General features: G+C 48.0%; 1 protein-coding gene across 1 annotated transcript in view; it reads right to left on the bottom strand.

Annotated features, from left to right (window-relative positions):
- SLC6A17 (solute carrier family 6 member 17) overlaps positions 1-21,261 on the bottom strand; it is a 48,387-nt gene that overhangs the window by 1,321 nt on the left and 25,805 nt on the right. The window contains exons 6-10 of the mRNA XM_017869617.1: positions 20,920-21,030; positions 5,144-5,385; positions 4,667-4,859; positions 2,585-2,777; positions 1,626-1,785 (exon numbers count right to left, since the gene is read on the bottom strand). Coding sequence (XP_017725106.1) covers positions 1,626-1,785; positions 2,585-2,777; positions 4,667-4,859; positions 5,144-5,385; positions 20,920-21,030 — 899 coding nt within the window. The remainder of the gene's footprint in view (positions 1-1,625; positions 1,786-2,584; positions 2,778-4,666; positions 4,860-5,143; positions 5,386-20,919; positions 21,031-21,261) is intronic.

Here is a 21,261-nt window from a genome sequence, read left to right as displayed (position 1 = left end):
CTCCTCCAGAAAGTCTTCGTTTCCCAGTCCCTCCCTCCTGGGCTCTTCTATTCTTCACATTCAGTGCTCATTGTGTGTGGTCTGGCTGGCCCCTGGGAAGGCTCTACTGTCCTCCTCTAACTTCCTCTGATTCTGTCACATCACACCCCATCCAGAGATATGATAGGGCCCACCAGACACACCCTGGGCAGGTGCACGTCTGTTTTATGTATAGACAGCTTGTGTGTTCAGGGAGTGCCTAGCCCTTTCACACTGGCCTGGCTGAAGGTTCCCCCTGCTGGAAAAGCAGTAGAAGTGCACTTCTCTAGAGTCCAAAGGTAGAGAGCTGCCCTGACTCAGGGGTTTCTCACCAAGGGGTGAGCAGAATTCGGACGGCCGGCAGGTTTGTGCTTGAATGGCATAAAAAAGAATCATCTTTACCTCAGTAACCCCTAACTGAAATATTGCATTACTTTCTATTATATTATGAATGCAAGCAACCACAGTAGTATTAACAATACCCGTGACTGTCGCCAATAGATTAAATTACAGATATTTTCATGTTACATCCCAGTTATGGAAGGTAGCGTCATGGCTGATTTTCATCACTACTTCAAAGTTACTATTGTTATTAGATCTATAGCTAGATCTTGTAACAACGCATTAAAAATAAAATGCTCATACATTACTGTATCACAGATTTTAAACAATATTTCGCTATTTTTCAATATTGTTAGTTTCTTATATAATCCTACACATTTTATCTTATGCATTTACAATAACAGGAGTACAGGGACATCACCAGACTGCCGAAGGAGTGCGGGACACAAAAATCAGCCAGAGTCCCTTGTGGCAGTGTCTTACAGCCCTGGCCCACAGCGGGTGGAAGCAGAGGAGTGTCCTTTCCCCCACTCCCTGTCCCCTCCTGTGCTCTCCTAGGAAGCAGACGGCCCCTGTGAAAGAGCCCCACTGCCAAACCAGGTCCAGGCATCAGGGAGGGTCAGACTGAGTGGGTTAGTGGAGGTGGGTCTTGCCAAGGACAAAGACAATGTGGTCACGGTCGATGCTAAGTGAGTCAGAGAGACGTAGTTCTAGAACTCCTGGGAACACGTATTTGCCCTAACTTGAGGGATGAGGCCAAGAGCTTACAGTAAGTGTACGACTGCCCTAGGCTTAGGCTGTGAGACCCAATCCTTTCTTAGGGCTGAATCCTTTTACTCTGCACGACCCCAGACTTGGGGCCAAAACCACACCTCATCTCATACTCCTATCTAGGCCCTTACAACTGTGAACAGGCTGCTGAAGTCTACACGTTCTCCGAGGGCAAGGGCCTATTGTAGACCCACTAAGCCCTTCATAAAAACTTAACAGAATTCTGAAGAGTTGGTACCCAGGAAAGGTGCTACGGTAACTTAAGGATGATGCGAGGACCTGCACCCAGGACACCCAGTCCTCAGACTGGCTCTGTTTCTCCCTGGACAAGTGGCCTTAAGCAGCCCTGTCCTTGCACTATGCCTCGGTTTCCCTAAATGACTTGTAAGGGCCCTTGCAGCTCTGCCATTGTGACTCTATGATCTGCCTCTCCAGGGAGTCATGACAGGACAGACCCCTCCTCCCGTCCCACCTTTCCCCCATGTCCCCCTTACTTCTTGGTTCCATAAATCCAGGCCACAGCGATGTTCTCAAGGATGACGATGAGAGTGAGTGGCAAGGTGGCCGAGTAGTCATCGAACATGGTGACAAAGTAGTTTCCGGAGCGCTGGACGAACAACAGCCCCACGAAGAATGCAAAGACACAGCAGCCCACTACAGAGAGCCGGGAGGCCGGTGTGGGGGCAAAGGTGCAGGGTGGGTGGGGCCCTGGGGGTCTTGGGGCACCCAGGCCCCTCCTATCACATCCCTCCCCCACGCATGCCTGCAGCCCTCCTGCCAGCAGGCCCAGTCCTGCACGAGGGATCCAGATGCTCAGGTTCTAAGCCCCGCTCTACTAGTGGGGGAGCAACTGAGGAAGGCATTGTGTCTAACTTTCATCCCATGCCTCTGCCCCAGCACAGTGCCTGGCCCATGGCAAGCACTCTACTTACTTGCTGCATTTAACTTAAATGATTCATCTGATTGTTCCCAGTCTTTTTCTCCACCTCAGTTTCCCCATTTGAGAACAGAAAGATACCCGCTCTAGGGATGCAGGTGAGAGGTATCCCTATATGGGCCCTAGATCAACTCAGCAGACCCCGAAGGGAACTGTGGACCGGAGTAACAAAGATGGAACAGGGCGCAAGGCCAGTGAGCGCCCCTGCCCAAGACGACTCAGCACCCCTACCCGAGATGACTCAGCAGACCCTTGGGGAGAGGGGTAAGTGAACCAACAAAGGGGCCTAGGTGCAGGCCTCCCAGCTCATGTTTGCTCCACATTTCCAAGTAGCTTTCTCTTCCTGGCTTGTGAGTGCTCATCACTGAGTGGCACAGCCAGGCTCCAGCTGTGTCCCAGTGAAGGGTGGAGCCTTCCGGGTGTGGGGTCATGAAGGACCCAGTCAGAAGCCAGAACAGGATTGCTGTCCACAAGGGCAGCCTGCAGAGCCCGGGCGTGGGGGCAGGGAGGAGTTACCTGTGAACATCTCCTTGGGTACCTTGAAGGTGTCGATGATGGGCGTGGTGATGCCCGCCATGGTCCCGATCATGCTGCCCAGGCCCAGGTTGATGAGCATCAGGAAGAACATGACAGACCAGAACGGGGAGGCGGGGAAGTGCGTCATGGCCTCAGTGAAGGCAATGAAGGCCAGGCCTGTGCCCTGCACGGACTGAAGGTGGGGTGGAAAGCAGGACCTGTGAGGTCACCCCTCCCCGGGGAGACTGCTGCTGCCTTCCTTCTGCCTTTTGAACTTTGGAATAACTATTCCCTCTTTCACAGGGGTTCCCACGTCCACCTAAATCCTGTTGATTTTGGCCAGTGGGTCTCAAACTTTAGCAGGCATTGGAATCCCCTAGAGGTAGCTCAAAAACACCAATTTGGGAGTTCACCTATGGGACCTAGAATCTACAGGTTGTACCAGGAGTTAGGTGATTCAGAAGAAGATGCTCATGTTTAGAAATACACCCAGCTCAGGACCCTCCTTCTCTAAGATGTCTTTCCTGATTGCTCCAGCCACACTGTGGCCGCTTCCAGCTCAGAACTTCAGAACTGCAGATCTTCATGCAGTGGTCTCAGCCTCGGCTCTCAATGGAGGCACACTGGAGCCTTTAAAAACACCGACACCTGGGTTTCACCCCAGGGACAATGACTAGACTGGTCTGGGGTGAAGCTGGGTGTCGGATTTTTTTTTTTTTTTTTTTTTTTAAAAAAAAAAACAAAAAAACCCCAGGAACTCTAATGGGTAGCCAAGGTAGAGAATCACTGCTTTAATGACTGGGCCATGCTTGTGGCTCAGGTGACACACACTGCCGCCTGTCACTTATACGTTGCCCTGTAATATTCAGTGATTATAAGGGAACATTTCTTCCCCACTAAGTGAGTGTATAATTCTTGTCATTTGAGTGCTATCGGAGTTGTATTTTATGAAAACACTGCTATAAATTTAGTTTTATTCAGAGAACCAGGCCATGCCCAGGAGAACTGGGCAGGGTTTTAGAGAACGTGAAAAGGGGAGGTCCTTTATGCTGCCAGTCACCTGGGGAAGAAACCAGGGCAGGGGACCCGAGATTGGGCTCTCTTGCTCTTGATCCCCGGGGAAGGGGTCAGGGTGCAGGATGCAGCTCCCTCAGCATTAGGACGGTGCCAGTCCAATGGAGCTGACTTTTAACATGGAGCCCAGGGAAAGCACCCTCTTCCCCAGTCCCATGAAGGACAGGGTTGACCCAGGCTGATGGGAGCTGGCTCTGCCCCATGTGAGCCTTGGCTCCAGCCTGGTTCCGAAGACACTGTGGGTATGTCCCTTTCCTGTTACCCCTTCTAACAGAACAGTCATTTTGAAAGTGTCCAGCTATGTAAATATAAATAGAAGCAAGGTGTCCTAACTTGGGCCTGAGCATTAAGGAGGAGTCAGCACCCCCCACCACCACCCTAAAGTCTAAGTATCATTGTGGCAGTGAGATTGGAATGGGGACAGGTGGGGGAAGGCTAGAAGCATCAAGGGGTGGTTCTGAGCATGGGCTCTGGACCCAACTAACTGGATTTGAACCCAGCCTCTCTCACTTACTAGTTGTGAGACCTTGATCAAGCTCCCCACCTCATAGGCTACTCATCTGTAAGGTAGGGAACAATATGAATACTCAATTCATAGAACTGTCTTGAGCATCAAAGGAGACAGATAGCAATGGACAAACACTAACGTCAACACTTCTTTGATGCATACCAAGTCAAGGCACTGTTCTGAGTGCGTTACCTATGGCAGTGACTGGTGCACGAGAAGCCCACTCAGTAAATAGAAACATCGTCCCATACACTTACTGTGACTTCTGAGAGGTGTGTGTCTGCCCTACTCCTTGTCTAGGCTCAAGCCTACCTCTGGGCAGGGACTTTGGCCAATACCTTTCTTCCCTTTCACTCCCTCTGGACACATAGCAGATCCTTGCTTACTAAGTAAACTAATGACTACCTGTCAGCATCCTGAGGCCTGAGCCCAAGCTCCAGCCAGCGACAGCTGCTCTCTGGGTTCCTGCCTGTCCTGGGAAGGGCAGCCTATCCCCGCACCTTGTCCAGCTCATCCTCCAGAAGGCAAGGGTCAAGGCCCAGGGCTGAGAACTGGTCTTCCTTCACGGTCATGATGACATTGTACATCTCCATGTAGTCCTTTGTGGTCAGGTGGGAGAAGTTGACGTGAGGTGGGATGAGGTCCCGGCTCAGGACATTGGTGTTGAGGTACCCTAGGATTTTCTCAGCATTCCTGCAGCACAAAAGCGAGGGAGCCAGGTAAGAAGGCAGGGATGGGTAATGGGTGAGATCCTGGAGGCTCCTCCCAGGCACCCAGGTGAGACCCTCATGGGCCACCAACAGAGGCATTTCTGAGCTTGTCCTTGTGGACCAGAGCTGGTGGGGACAGAATGCTCCTCTGATCTCCATTCCTCAGCCTGAGTGGAGGGGACCTCTCTCCCCATGCACACACCCGCCCCCTACTCCCAGGTAAGGCAGACAGGGAGAAGGAGGGACAGGAGGAGAGATGCCACCTACTCGACCACACACTTCTCATTCATGATATTGGCCTTGAAGCCCAGCACGGCAAATACCACGAGGGTGGCCAACACTGACGTGAAGAAGTTGATGAAGGACACCAGGGCGGCATCGAAGTGGCAGTTGTTGTCCTGCTTGTTGTAGCTGGAGAAGGCAATTACACCACCAAAGCCCAGGCCCAAGGCAAAGAAGACCTGGGTGGCTGCCTCCCGCCACACCTGGGGGTCCAGCATCTTGTCCAGCTATGGCAGAGGACCAAGCAGGAGGAAGAACAGAGACACAGAGAAGATGGTTTTATTCATGTGCACACCCCCTTTCTCACATGCACACCCCCTTTCTCACATGCACACCCCCTTTCTCAGCCTCAACAGAGTTCAGAGGCAGCAGCCCATAGTGGTAAGAAGCTGTGTGAACTTGGGCAATTTCCCTAACTCCTGTGAGCCTCAGTTTCCCCAATATACAGATCACAAGAGTATCAACTTCAGAGGATGATTGTGAAGCCTTGGTAAGACAACATACATGCTGAGTGCTTACATAGTAATTTAACTGCTACCATGGCTTACCATGCAGCCATCATACTAAGGAACATCATCAAGGCCATCACATACGGTCACGTAGTGCACAGCTCTAGAGAGTGCCATTCACTTAGACTACAGTGTGACAGATGCCTCCTAGAGTCCTGCAGTGAACAGCTTGCACAGCAGCACAAGGAAACTGAGAATACCAGAATGTCCATGATGCCTTCTCCACCTCAAACTCCTCTACCTCATGGAAGGAAAAAAAAAACAAACCACCTGCTTCTCCCCACCACCACCCAAGCGGAAGCACAGAGCCTAGACAATTCCTAGAGAAAGGGCCCCCGCCTAAGCCTCCATCTGCCCTCACACCTGACAGAAGCCTGAACTGCAACAGCATTTGCATGGCATGGAGCAATTTGCAAAGCCCCTTTCCAACCCATTTTCCTTTTACTGTTTGTTCCTTGGGGCGGGGACCAAGCCTTGGACCCAGCATGGAGCTTTAGAGTCTCAGACAGATCCAGATCCAAATCCTGACTCCCATGTTTAAATGGCTATGAAGCCTTCAGGAAGTGGCAGTGACTGTGTTATAAGCCTCGGTTTACTCATCTGAAAAAAGGGAATAGTAATAGAGGCTCTGAGTGAATGTGAGGATCAAATGTATAGCAACAAGTAATGCCTGTACATAGTGGCACTCAATCCTAACAGAATGATGCTGACCTAGTCAGGACAGGGTGTTTTGTATTTTGTGGGGGTGCAGGAAGCAAAGATTACTATTCACATTTTTAAAGGGTAAACTGAGACCCCAAAGATGAAATTTCTTGCTCAAGGTAATGGAGCTGGTTAGTCAGGGCAGAGTGGTTACTAAAATATAGATATTCTGGGCCAGGCCCCCACCCCCGACCCCAGCACTAGCTCCTGACTCAGTTTGCCTATCACTTATACTCTTTAAAGCATTTTCCCCTGCAACCTGTGCTGCTGAGGTGAACCTAAGTGACCTCACTCCAGACAGACTAAGGAGGTAAGGAGCCAGTTAGAGAGTTCACTTCCCTGTGGTGACAAGCCCTGTGTGGGTCCTGGCACCCCCCTTCTGAGTACCTGTGGGTAAGTCCACATCTGAACAGTGAGGTGTTGGACTTTAGGGTCCATCTGGACTTTAGCTGTCTTTAATATCACAGCCCTAAATAACATCCAGGACACAGGGCCCACTTGCCGCCATCTCAGCAGCTTCCTAGGCACGTCTCAACTCCTGGCAGCACTCCACCAGCTGATATGTTGGCAAGCTCAGAGGATTGGCAGAGCAGTGAGGCTGAGGGTGGCACCCCCCCATGCTGAGGGGAAAGAGGTGGGGGATGGCAGTCGAGCCTTTGAGCTTCAGGGCCTGGGCACAAATGGAGACCAGGAGGACTGTCTGGTCAGAGAGCATGTGTGCTCCAGGGGAGATTAAGGTCCCCTATCCAGCACAAAATAAGTAAAACCATCTTTAGTCCACCAAGAAAGCCCAGAACCCAGAACTTAAGGATCTAAGGGCCCCTTAGCATCCATGAGGAGACCCTCTCCCCAGCCCACCCCTGGGTACTTATTAGGTGTAAGGTGTCAAGGCCTCCCTGTAGCAATGACATATAGCCACTCATCCATCAATCTCTGAGCACCTGCTGTGGGCCAGGCCTGGTGCCAGGCAATGCAGAGACCACGGGGAACAGAGGTAAGCAGGGTCTCCGAGTTTATACTCTAGTTGGAGAGAGACACATTGGTCAAATGATCCCACGAACAAATGCTAAATTGCAAATGTGACAAGGGCTGTGAAGGCTGGGCACCCAGTGCTCCGAGAGCCCATAAGAAGGGGATTTGAACAAGTTGGGAGGCCAGGCCAGAGGAAGAGGTCCTCAAGCTGACATCTGAAAGCTGATGAAAGCGAGGCCATGAGGGGAGGGTAGAGCATTCGGGAAGAAGCGTAGACAGAGGTTCTGAGATGGGACAGATGATGGTGTGTAAAAGAGAATGGAAGCTGCCAGGGTGGCTAAAGCAGTGAGGGTGAGGTGGGGGTGGCACAGGTGGGGCTGGGAGAGGAGAGAAGTTAGATCAAAGGCCTGTACAGATCTTGTCTTTAAGAAAGCACGTAACCCGAGAAGCCACCAAGGGATTTAAAGAAGTGGCGACACATTGTTCAGTTCCCACCTATGAGTGAAAACATGCGATGTTTGGTTTTCTGTTCTTGTGATAGTTTGCTAAGAATGATGGTTTCCAGCTGCATCCATGTCCCTACAAAGGACACAAACTCATCCTTTTTTATGGCTGCATAATATTCCATGGTGAGAACTTAAAGTATAATAAAAAATAAAAAATAAATAAAAATAAATAAATAAATAAAAAAGAAGTGGCGACACAATCATGTGCATTTCCAAAAGAAATAAGTGGATGCAGCAGACCTTCGAGGAAGCAGCTTCTGGGGTCCAGGCTGGAGGGGACAGTGGCTTTGCTAAGGGGCCGGATGGTGCCAATGGAGAGATCTTCGCAGGACAAACCAAGGAGACCTTCGGGATGGACTGGAGATGGGAGATGCTGGAGAGGGAGAGGCTGAGATGAGGGCCATGTCTCTGGCCTGCATACCTGAGCAGGTGGAGACGGGGACAGTGGGACAGGAACAGGTTGATGGTGTTGGGCAGGGAGGATCAAGACATTAGTTGTAGAAAGGTTGAGGTGAATGTGTCTTTAAGACCTCTAAAACGAAATGCCAAGTGGTCTGCTGGACAGATGAGCCTGGAGTCAGAGAGAGGCAAGCTGGAGATAGACTTTCTGAGTAGCAGGTGTGCCGGCAGGAGCTGAGGCTGTGGCTGTAGTTACAGAGGGATAAGAAGCAAGAGCCTGCTCCTATCTCCAACACTGAATGCAGGGAAGAGGGAGAGTCTCCTGAAAGGGAGTCAGAGAAGAAGTAGCAGAGGCAAGAAGAAAACCCAGAGCAAGGAGGAGGAAGGGTCAGCGCTGCCAGTGACAGAACCTGAGGGAGTCCGCACAGGAGGCTGCTGGGGGCTTCAGGGCTTCCTCGGAGTTGCCCCCTGGTGAGAAGCCAGGGGAAGTGAAGAAAGGAGAGAGGTAGAGGGGAGGAAATGGAGGCAATGTGGATAAGCAGATCCTCAGAGAAGGAAGCCTGGGATCAGGAGGAGAAGAGCAGTATCAGAAGAAGACTATGAAATCCATGAAGGGTTGCGTTTTTGTATGTTGTCTTGATTTCGTTTTTTTTTTTGCTTTCGATGGAGTGTCTTGAAAAGCTGGAGGGTAGGATGTTGGGCGGGGCGGGGTTGGGGGGAATCTGTCCTCTATAGGACTACCCTTGGGCTACTCATTTGAGAGAGAAGGGAGGGAGGACAGGATGGGGCAGCTGCAGGCAGGTTGTATGGTCAGTTTCTGTCTCTGTCATCTGAGGGAGTTTCTTGGCAGCTTCTGTTTTCCCTGTAAAGCAGGAGGCAAAATCATCTGCTAGGGATGAGTATGCCGGAAGGAAGGTCAGAGGGTATGGAGGATTGGAAGGGTTTAAAATAGCCACAGCAGAGCATGGGAGAGCCAGGTGACCAGAGAAACAGGGCAGGGCTGTCCTGTACTCCTGGGGGCCCACCCCCTTGCATAGGAGGATGTCTGGTTTTTAAAGTAAGATGAAATGTTACCTTCTTTACAAAAGTAATACAGGCCCACGGTTCCTTATCTAAAAGCCCTGGGGGCTGACTGGTTTTGGAATGCAAGCTTTTGTTTCTAATTTAATTTTAGAGAGGTAATGTGATGCATATGCTACTTTATTACATAACACCCCCAGCGGGGTCTGGGGCAGCACCCTGTAATCAAACATATTAGTATTTCTGCAGCAAAATATGAATATTCACACCAAGTGAATCCATAAAGACTATAAATAGCCTCACATCTGTGCAGGTCATTTTGCTTCCAAGTGAGTTCTGGAGGATCAAAACCAAACCAAACCAACTTTTGTTTTTCAGGACTCTTTGGATTTTGGTATTGTGGATAAGGAAATGGGGGCCTGCACTGTGCCTAGTAGAAATTTGGAGAATAGAAAAGGAAAAGAAAATAATCATAGTTCCACTGGGAAAGGACTTGTGTTCATTCCCATCTCTTGGGTGAGTTTTTGAAAAATAATTTTTCAAGCATGCTCCAGAAATGGCCATAAGGGTGACTTCTCTGGTATTCACAAATGTCAATCACAACAGCCCTACTGCAATCTGCTGGAGCCTGGGTGCTTCTCCTAGGCTAGAAACCAGGACCTCATGGCTCTGAGCAGTTTGGTGAGTTCTAACTACGAAGAATTATGAAATTTTCTAAGAGAAGATATGTTGAGATGATCAAATCAAGTTTAGCCGAAAGCTGCCTCCTTACATATTTTAAGTTTGGCCTAAAGGTTTCTCTGTACATCATGAACTATAAGAAGTGGAGGTGTAAACAGACTGTAGCCTACTCTTGTGCCAATCACTGAGTTCTGGCCACCAATCACTGAGTTCTGGCCAATCAAATGTGGCCAACTGTTCGAACCGACTTCAAATAAGGCAAACGCGGAGCTGTGACCAATCCAGCTGTTTCTGTACCTCACTTCCGTTTTCCATAAGTCACTTTCCTTTTTCTGTCCTTAAGTCTTCTTCCATCACATGACTGCACTGGAGTTTCTGAGCCTAATCTGGCTCAGAAGGCTGCCCGATTCACGAATTGTTCATTGTTCAATTAAACTTTTAATCTTAATCCAGCTGGTGTGTGTGTGTGTGTGTGTGTGTGTGTGTGTGTGTTTTGTGTGTGTGTTTTAACAAGATGAACACAGCTTTGGTCATGTCGCTTGCATGCTGAAAAATCTTTGATGGTTCCCCACTGTCTTCTAGAAAATCTTTTTCCATTCCTTTATATTCTGAACATTCTAAATGCAGGTAACTTACTCCTCTTCAAAACCACCATGGTCTTTCACACCTCTGGCCTTTGCCTAGGCTGTAATTGTTTCCTGAAATTCCTTTCCTCCTACTCAGTTTCTGGTAAACTCCCACATATTTCTCAAAACCCAGCATGAATATCATCTCTTCTTTAAAGCTTTTCCTGATTGCCTCTGGTCCTTGAGCTCACAGCTCTTGTCAATACCCGCATCACAGTTTTATGTGTCTTGTCTTCCTTTTAACACTTTGTGCTTAGGGGTGGAGCCCATCTCCTCTCCTGTTTGTATGAATAGTGCCTGGCACGTGGGAGAGAACGAAAGAGTCAGGAGCACGAGAGAGAGAGACTGGACAAAAGTTGACCTTTTTCTATGAGTTGTGAGCTGAGCAGGAGGGACCAGACAAGGGGCTGCAAAGTCGTACCAGACTTTTGGGCTAAGACGCTGTTTTCTAGAACAAGAGGATAATCTTAGGACTTCAAACTTCTACTTTCTAAAACATGGCTATTTTAACACTGGCTTCATTTTATTATCCTTTCCTCTTCTCTTTCTTTCTTTCTTTTTTTTTTTTTGGTAATTATTTCCTTTTTTATCTATGTCAATCATTTTACAAAAGGTCCAGACTACCTGTGAGACCCAAATTCATACCATCATTAGGATTTCCATCACTCCCTAAACCTATAAGGTTTAGGATAAATGAAGATGTGAATCCATTCCTCAGCCTAGTCACAGTTCAGGGCCAAATTTCATAAATGGAGGCAGCCACTCCTGGGAGGATACCACAGTGCCAAACTGCAGATCAGAGCCGGCCCTATATAGCTTGGAGAGTTCTCGGAGGATGGAATAGTCAACAACTTTGGATTGAACAAAATTTGTTTGTTAAGATTGCTCTTTTCCACTAAAAAATTATGGAATATTTATTATAAAATGTACAAAAGTAGAGAAGATAGTGTAATGAATACCCATCACCCACATACGCATCACCCAGCAAACTGATGGAACCAAATCTGACACTGATAGGGCCCAGGAAAGCATCTGAGGGTGAACTTGACCTTTGAGGAGAAAAGTGCCTGGTGCAGGTGGTCCTCCCTTCCAGCCTGCAGCTTGGAGGGGTACTCTTGCTGATGGAGATGACCGCAGATGCCCAGCGCTAATCTGGGGGTAAATTGAGCCTGGCACCTTCAGTACATAATGAATTTAAGGCTCTTTCCAGGATTCCTGGGGTGATGATGCATGATCTCTAACAAGCAACAACAGAGGATGAACCCTTGGCCAGACTCAGAAAACCCCACCCCCCTTCCAGGCATCAGGATATGACTGCAAGAGGAGGATGGGCAATGTGCTTTTCCCTCAGAAAAGAGGGCTCACCCCCTCCTCGGGGTGTCTGCTCTAAAACAGAGGAACAGCTTCCTGCTACTTCTTCAGCATGATGGCTGAACTACTTCCTCATGCAGGGAAACAAAGTGTATCAAGGCGTTTGACTCACGCGCATGAAGATGCTTTTGAATCCACAAGCAGCTGCTGAGCCCTAGCCTGAGTGCATGTGTGACAGGAGCACACGCCCTTGCTTCTCAGCACTGCTGTGCACCTGCTGGTGTGGAGCCAGCCAGGGCCACGAGGCACCAGATGGCACTGGAGCACCAGGCTCCTGCTGCCCAAGAACAGTGTCACCTTCACAAGGGATGAGGATAATAATAGCTAACATTTGCCACATGCTCTCCACTTGCCAGGAGCAGTCCTAAGCACTTTCCTGACAACCCCGTTGGGGAGGTGCCACTGTCCACCCCATCTTGCCATTGCAGAAACTGAGGCCCTGAGGGCAAAGGAACTTGCCCAACAACTGCTGGGTGATGAGCTAGAGTCTGAACCAGATTGTCTGGCTCCAGAGCCCATGCTCTGGTCATGAGGCTGGGCCTCCTTCATCTTCCTGCTGAGAAGCCCTCTCTCTAACTGTAAGAGTCAAGAAGCTCCACCCCTAACCTCCACCCCTGGACCTTTAGAACTTGCAGAGATCCCACTTCTCTTCTCTAGGAGTCGATGCACACCCCAGATCCCTCAGTCTCCTTTTCCTCATCCCTGTATCCTGTAACACCTAGTTCTTCTCCTCCAGATGTACGCATGATGTCAGTTTCCTGTGTACCCCCCTGTGATATTTTATGCATATACCAGCAGTATACACTCACACATACATTACATGCACATATACATACACACACATGAATAAGAGTGGGTGTGTTCCGCTTTTTCCCTGCTGTCCACACCAGAGCTGTCATGGAGCTCTCCACACTCCTGGGGCCACTGTCCTTGCTCCCAGCCTCGGCACTTCCTCAACTTGCTAAGTTGGGAACCCACAGAGTCCCAGAGCTCCTGGCACACTGCCCCTTCTGCTCTTGTCCACTCACAGCCCCCTCCCTACAGTTATCCGCCCTTTCTGTGCTTCAGTTTTCCCATCTGCACAGTGGTGATGAGATCACTGACCTCTCCAGGGTTGTTAGGAGGTTTAAATGGGTTAATATGTGCAAAGTGCACACAAAAGTGCCTGGCACAGAGTAAGCACCATCCATTGTAAAACACAGGCTTGTGGGCCGCCTGCGGTGGCTCACACCTGTAATCCCAGCACTTTGGGAGGCCGAGGCGGGCGGATCACAAGGTCAGGAGATTGAGACCATCCTGGCTAACACAATGAAACCCCTACTAAAAATACAAAAAAAATAGCCAGGCATTGTGGCATGCGCCTATAGTCCCAGCTACTCGGGAGGCTGAGGCAGGAGAATCATTTGAACCCGGGAGGCAGAGGTTGCAGTGAGCCAAGATCGCGCCACTGCACTGGGGAACAGAGTGAGACTCCACCTAAAAACAAAAACAAACAACCAAAAAAAACAGGCTTATATAATTACCTCACTGATGGTTGGAAACAGTGTGCTTTCAGAGATGTTCAAATGTGAAAAACTGTCCATCTTGGAGTTGCAGAAGTGTTGGCGATCTCCATGTTGGAGAGTCCACTGCACACTCCTGACCCCTAGCCTCCAGGGAGCCCTTCGTGCTGCCGCTGCCCACACATTTCCCCCATCTCTTACACAGTTACTTCACACTCACTCCTCCTTAGCCCTCCAAGTCCTCCTCCTCCCTTCCTGCTCTCAAAATGATCACCTCGTCTCCTACTTCACGACAAAAAAATGACACAATCGGCAGAAAGCTCCTCCCCACACCATCTTACCTGCCAGTGTCCAGGCGCCATGGCCCGGCCTATCCCTCCTGCTACTATGGGGACTGTGTGTGGTCCTAGCTGAGACCAACTCCTCCAGCTGAGCACTGCAGTCTCTCCCTCCTGCTTATTTCTCCTCTCCTATAACATAAACTTCCTCCTTTTTTTTGAATTTCTTAAATGCACAATTCAATCGTTTTTAGCATATCACACTGTTGTGTAACTTTTACCACACTCAATTTTAAAACCTCTTCATCACCCCCAAAAGAAAACTCAAACACGTAGAGTCATTCCGCATGTCTCCCCCAACCTCCCCACAAGCCCAGTACTAACCACTAATCCACCTTCTTTCTCTGTAGATTCACCTATTCTGGACATTTCATATCATTGGAATCATACCATGTGTGGTCTTTTGTATTTGGCTTCTTTCATTTAGCTTAAAGTTTTTAGGAGTTGCATGTTGCAATGTGTATCACTGCCTCATTCCTTTTTATGGCTGGATAATATCCCATTGTATGCATATACCACATTTTAAAAATTTATTCATCAGTTGACGGACATTGGGTTGTTTCTACGTTTTGGCTATAATGCACAATGCTGCTATGAACATTTGTGTACAAGTTTTTGTGTGAACATCCTTTCAGTTCTCTTGGATACGTGCCTAGGAGTGGAATTGCTGGGTCATATGCTAACCCTGTTTAACCTTTTGAGGAACTGCCAGGCTTTGTTTTCCAAAGCCATTATACCATTTCACATTCCCACCAGTGGTGTATGATGGATTATTTTTATCATATAAATTGTGAAATAACACCCTTGACCCCATGGCCCTCTCCAGTTACCATCCCATTTCTCATTTCTGTGTTCCTCTAAAGCAAAACTCCTGAGAATAACTGGTATCTATTACTTGTCTCCAATTCCCCACCTCCCATTTTCCCTTCAATTCCCCACCTCCCATTTTCCCTTCAATTCCCCACCTCCCATTTTCCCTTCAACCCATTATTATTAGATTTGTCCTCAGCACTCCACCAAAGTAGCTCTTGTTGAGGTCACCAGTGACCCCTCTGTTGCCAAGTCCCTTGGTCAATTCTCAGACCTCATCGCTTGACCTCTCAGCAGCTTTGGACACGGCTGATGGTTCCCTCTTTCTTAAAACATTTTCTTCACTCTGCGTCTAGAATGTCTGTCTGTCAGCCTGCCTGTCTCTCTCTCTGCTCCTATTCTTCGACCCCCCCCACCAACCCCCCCACAGCTATCCCTCCCTCAACCTCTAAACACCAGGGCCCCAGTGCTCAGCTCTCTTCTCTGTCTTTGTTCATTCTCCAGGTGTTTGGAAACCAATCTGTGGCTTTAAATTCTCTCTGTTATCCCAGACTCCCAAATGTAGACCTCCACACCTGACCTCTAGATCCATACATCCAACTGCCTTCTCAGCATCTCCATGTGGAGATCTGTTAGATATTTTAAGCCTGCCCTGTCCGAAAGAGTACTCTTGATGTTCCCCACTGAATCCGTTCCCTCCACTATCTTCCCCATCTCCATAAATGTCAATTCCATCCTTCCAACTGCTCACATAAAGGGCCACAGTCATCCTTGACTCCTCTCTTCCTCTTACACTTCACAACCAATCCAAAAGCAAATCCTGTTGACTCTGCTTCTGAAATGTATCTTCCATTAAACCAACTCTCATCACTCCCATTGCCATCACCTGGGCTCACACCCCAGTCATCTCTCACCCAGAGGACCTCCTAGCAGGTCTCCCTGTCCTGTCCTTATTCCCTCAGATTTTCTATAGAAGCCATTTAAGAGGCTTAGAATGATCATCCTAAGACAGAAGCCAGATCATGCTGCTCCTCTGCTCAGAACTCTCAATGGCTCCCTTTTCACCAGAGTAAATGTCAAACTTCTTACCTTAACCACACCACCCTCATGATCTGGCTGTACATTACCACTGACCATACGTCCTACCTCTTTCCCCTCCTGTTCAAGCCACACTGGCCTCCTTGAATATGCCAGCCACAGCCAGTCTCAAGCCCTTTTCACTCATTGTTCTCTCTGTTCGGGATGGAATGCATTACTTCCAAATATCCACATAGCCTGCTCCCTGACCTCCTTCAGGTCTTCTTTCATACGTCACTTCTCAGCGAGGCGTTCCTTGACCGTACTGTCCATAAGTGCAACTCTTCTCCCCGAATGCCCTAAATCTTCTTTCTCTGCTTTATTTTTCCCCTTGGCATCAACAGTTAATGACAATTCTTTATCTTATATTATCTGACAACATCTGTCTCCCTCCACCAGAACGTAAGCTCCATGAGGACCAGGAAGTCTGTCTGCTTTGTTCACTGCTGGATCCTAGGACTCGGAACAGTGCATGTAACAGGCATTCAATAAACCTTTGTTGAATGAATAGGTGAATGGTGGTTATTTGGGTTGTTTTCAATCTTTTTCCACTAAAACAAATGCTGTAATGAGCAATGTTGGTCATTACATTACATTGTACACTGATCATTTTGCTTATGTATAAGTACATCTGTAGGACAAATATGTAGAAGTTCAATTGGGCTGAAGGACATGAACAGTTGTAATTTTGATAAACATTCTCTGAACATTTTGATGGTTAAAAATCCTACCATAGTCTGCCACTTTATATTGAACAAATCACATGATTAATTTAATTGCATGGTACCCCATGCTGACCTGGGTTTTTACCTACACGGAAAGAAAGTAATCAGGAGAAAAGCTGCCCAAGGAATTCAAGAAGTTCATTAGCTGTCACCACGAGTTACTGTCCTATCAATGATGCTAGTGGGTCATCATGGCAGCCTGGCCACATTGCATTCATCATACCCAGTAACTGCTTGAAGACATGGACTGCAAAGTCCAAGTCTGATAGCCTGAATAATTTCCGATGTTGGAAGGCTCTATGGAAGGGAAGACCTTCCAGGTCATTGAGCATAATCTATGGAGAGCCAATGCTTCTCCCACAGGGATTCTGAGATGCCCTGGCCAAAAACTCTTGGACTCTGCCAGAGGTACCAGACAGCATGACTCTTGGGGATGTCATTTACATTATGGTCTATATGAATGGAGCAGTGCACAGCATGGGCAGCTAGGGCATTGACCTGGTACTTTACAGCACCATTCTAGGGCAAGAACTTGAAATGGCTCCTAAGACCCCTCATATCTCCCCCGTTCTGTGCTGAAACAGTCACAGCTCTGCAACAGTAGTTTGCCACATATAGACTGTCAGGCATTTGTTTCTGAGAATTGGCCTATCCTTCTGCAGATGACTTGGAGGGATTTGTAAATAGGAACCTCACCCCAGCCATCACCATTGGCCTCACTTACTTGACTCCCTGAGGGGGCTTGGATGGAGCCCCCCAGAGCTTCCTTCTCAGCCAGCTCAGCTCAACCATGGGGTGTGAGATGGGGAAAGGCAGATTAGCAGTAGTGTGCTGGGGTTTTTGTTCCTGCAAAACCTCTCCTGCCCACCTCCCAAATGTGGGTTTGTTTTTAGCCATTCCCAGGAATATAAGAAGGAATGGTTTTAGATGAAATTGCAAGGTAGGGGACATTTCTATTTAACCCTCCACTCTTGCCACCTGGCTCTCAGCCACCAATTTTCATGAAGCCAGTTTATCAGCTGGAGAGCATGGGATGTGGAGTCTGTGGACATGAGTTCAGGTTTTCCCCTGCTTCTTGCCGGCTATGTAGCTTCAGGAGAGTCACTTTATTTTTATGTTGATTTTTAATTAATTAATTACTTTTGGGGATGGGGTTTCACTACTGTTACTCAGGCTGGTATCTAACTCTTAGATTCAAGGGATCCTCCCACCTCAGCCTCCCAAGTAGCTGAAATTACAGGCACACGCCACTGCGCCTGGCTCCTGGGTTTGATTTTTTTAAGTCTCATGAAGACCCTGGCCTCTGCAAATGCCAAAGTGGATTCACATGGTTTCCTGAACATCCAGGAAACCGTTTTAGAAAGAAGCACCCCAAGGTCAGGCGCAGTGGCTCACGCCTGTAATCCCAGCACTTAGGGAGGCCAAGGTGGGCAGATCACCTGAGGTCAGGAGTTTGAGACCAGCCTGACCAACATGGAGAAACCCTGTCTCTACTAAAAATACAAAATTACTCGGGCGTGGTGGCGCATGACTGTAATCCCAGCTACTTGGGAGGCTGAGGCAGGAGAATAGCTTGAACCCAGGAGGCGGACATTGCGGTGAGCCGAGATCGCGCCATTGCACTCCAGACTAAGCAACAAGACCAAAACTCCGCCTCAAAAAAGAAAGGAAAGGAAATGGAAGGGGAGGGGAGGGGAGGGGAAGGGAGGGAAAGGAGAGGAGAGGAGAGGAGAGGAGGAGAGAGAAGAGGAGAGGAGAGGAGAGGGAAAGGAAAGTGTACATAAACCATTTTGCACCCATCTAATTGGCAAAAATTGAAGACTGACAAATGTGGAACAACTGGGATTTTCATGTACAACTTGTGGGAGTGTTAGCAGATACAACCATTCAGGAGTGCAATTTAGTCAACATCAAATAAGACTGAAGATGTGCATACCCTTTGAGACAGCAATTCCACTCCTAAACATAGATACCCTAGAGAAACATGTATGCATGAAGACCTGCGTAGTGTTTATTGTAACATTATTAGCAATGGTGAAAACTGGAAACAACTTAAATGATCATTAACTAGAGAATGAATAAACAAATTTCAGTTTAGTCCTACAGCAAAATACTATGCATCCATGAAAACTGATGCACTAGAGCTATACACCAAAATTGGTAAATCTTAAAAAATCACGTGAAGCAAAAATAAAAGCAAGTTGCAGAATACATATAATATGATGCCATTTATGTAAAGGTTAAAAGTATGCAGAAATGCTAAACATTGTTTATGGGTACACATATATGTATAACAAATTTCAAAGAATGTATGATCAAGACAAATCCCAAATTCAGGATAGTGGCTGCTATAATCTGAATGTTAGTATCCCTTCAAAATTCCCATGACAGAACCTAATACTCAGTGTGATAGTATTAAGAGGTGGGGGTCTTTGGGAGGTGATTAAGTCACGACAGTGGAACCCTGACGGGATTAGTTCCCCTATAAAAAGAGGCTCAAGTGAGTTCCCCTGAACCTCTGTCATGTGAAGATGCAGTGAGAAGGTGCCATCTTTGAAGCAGAGTCCTCACTAGATACTGAAGCTGGGTGCCTTGATCTTGGACTTCCCAACCTCCAGGACTGTGAGCAATACATTTCAATTGTTTATAAATTATCCAGTCTAAATAATTTTTGTTGTAGCAGTAGGAATGGAATAAGACAGTTGCTATCTTTGGGCAGGGAAGGGAATGGGATCAGGGAGGGCTACGCTGACACTTTAATGGCATCTGTAATATTTTATTTCCTAAGAATTTTTATTATATTATTAGATATGTGTTTATATGCCTGAGATATTTCATAATTAAAGAGATAATTTAAAGTGTGTCTGAATCCAGTGGGGAGCAGTATTGTGTGTGTTGAGACCAGCAGCTGCTCCTATGAATCTGTTCCTCTTGCTCCTAGAGTTACATACAGGTGGCTCTCAACACCATGGAGGAGCCCATCTGGAGACCTTTGTGAAGTTCCACACTTAAGAGCAACACCAGAGCATATAATTTCCTCCTAAAGTATAGTAAAGTTGAACTGGAAAACTGAAGTGAACATGTTAGACTGATCATGGTTCTAGAGATACAGTTGTAATTTGTTAAAAACAGTTGGCTTTCTTTTCATGGCTATTTTCTCCCAAAGAAACCAGGTTAATTTTTTTTCTTTGTCAGATATCATGTGTTTACAACAACCCTATGGCCAGTCACATGGCTCAGGATTCACATTCATGCCTCAGGAGATTCATTAAGTGCTTCATAAAGTGGATCTTTGAAGTTGGTCATGTGTAAACCTCAGATAATATATCCAAGAACACTGAGGGACCATTTAGGCACTGTCTGGTGACTATGGAGTGGCATGTGCCCTAACCAGTGCTACACCTGAAACATCAGGAGCCTACGGGGATTGCCAACCCTATCAGATGTGGGTTCTTCTTCCTGTGTCATCCTGCACAAACTGTTTGTGTAAAGGGGTGTGTGTGTACACACATGTGCAAGGTGGCACCAATGAACACTGAAGGCTTCAAGCTGGCCTGGCTGAGCTCTGACCCTGTGCCCATGGGCTATAATCTCACCAGGTCCCTGCTGGTTGCTACTGATCAGCTGGCATTTAGAGATGGACTCTCAGCCTGACCAGCTGGGGTTTCCAGTGTACATGGCTTGGGGCAACTTGAAGGGAATGCCAATCTGCATTTGAAAATCTTTTATTCGTCCACGGACTGAGGCATGCCAGTTGTGCCCAGTGGTCTGAAGGGTCATAGACAGGCAAAGCCATGGGTGGAGACAGACCATCTTTAGGGAACCTGCATATACATCTTCAGGATGCCCGTGCCTCTGCTGCACCCTTCGTGAAATGTGAACAGTGATCCTGCTCATCTTGCTCCCTGGGATATTGAGAGAATTAAGAGGAAGTGTGAATGGCTTTGCTAAGGTTAAAATCACCACTCATGTAGTCTATTATCTTTAATAAAATAGCAACTTCTTTCCTCTGATTTGGGTACAAGGGGAGAATCCCAGGAGCTTTCTTCTCTTAGGCATCTTCTTGGTTCCTGCTGCCATACAATGAAATGAATGAATGAATGAATGAATGAATGAATGAATGAATGAATCTCCCTGCTCTCATGCCCTAGCCAAACCTGACTTCCCACTATTGCCTCAAGCATGTCCAGTGTTTTTCCATACCCCTGCTCATGCAGTTCCCTTTGATTATAATGTCCTTTGGCAGTTCACTGCAATCCTACCTGTTCCCTAAGGCTCTTTCAGTTGTTACCTCCTCTCTGAAGCTTTTCTAATTTCACCCAAATCGATGTGACATGCCTCTCTTTGGAACCTTGAGGTCAGGGCCCATGTCCCCTTCCCTGTGCATCTCTTCAGGGCCTGGCACAATACCCAACATATAGCAGGTATTTGGAGGGCATTAAATTCCATGAAATTGCATGAAGCTGACCAGGCCCAGTAGACCTGTTGCTGTTCCCTGGCATGTGGGAGCCCCAAACCCTTACCTTGGGAGTGAACATGTGTAGGATGCCATCAACTGCCCCTCGCAGCAACAACCCCCGGACCAGGAAGCAGGCCAGCACCACGTAGGGGAAGAGGGAGCTGAAATACATCACCTGCAGAGAGGACAGGCATCCCCCGTCAGGCAGAGCCCTTCCTGCAGCTGGCACCCCCCATCCCTGCTCACATCTAGGGCACATGAGCTGCCCCTGACGGCGGCAGAAAGCAGAGCCCTAGAACCCCTGGGCATAGGGCCAAGCCTGCCACACATCTGGCCGGGAGCCAAGGCAGAAGCAGGAACAGGACAAGCTGGACTCTGCATGGCTACTGTGCCTGGGGTTGATTTT

This window comes from Rhinopithecus bieti, unplaced genomic scaffold (assembly GCF_001698545.2).
Source record: "Rhinopithecus bieti isolate Rb0 unplaced genomic scaffold, ASM169854v2 scaffold_3040, whole genome shotgun sequence".
NCBI classification, from domain to species: domain Eukaryota; kingdom Metazoa; phylum Chordata; class Mammalia; order Primates; family Cercopithecidae; genus Rhinopithecus; species Rhinopithecus bieti.
This window is presented reverse-complemented; position numbering and strand designations above follow the sequence as displayed.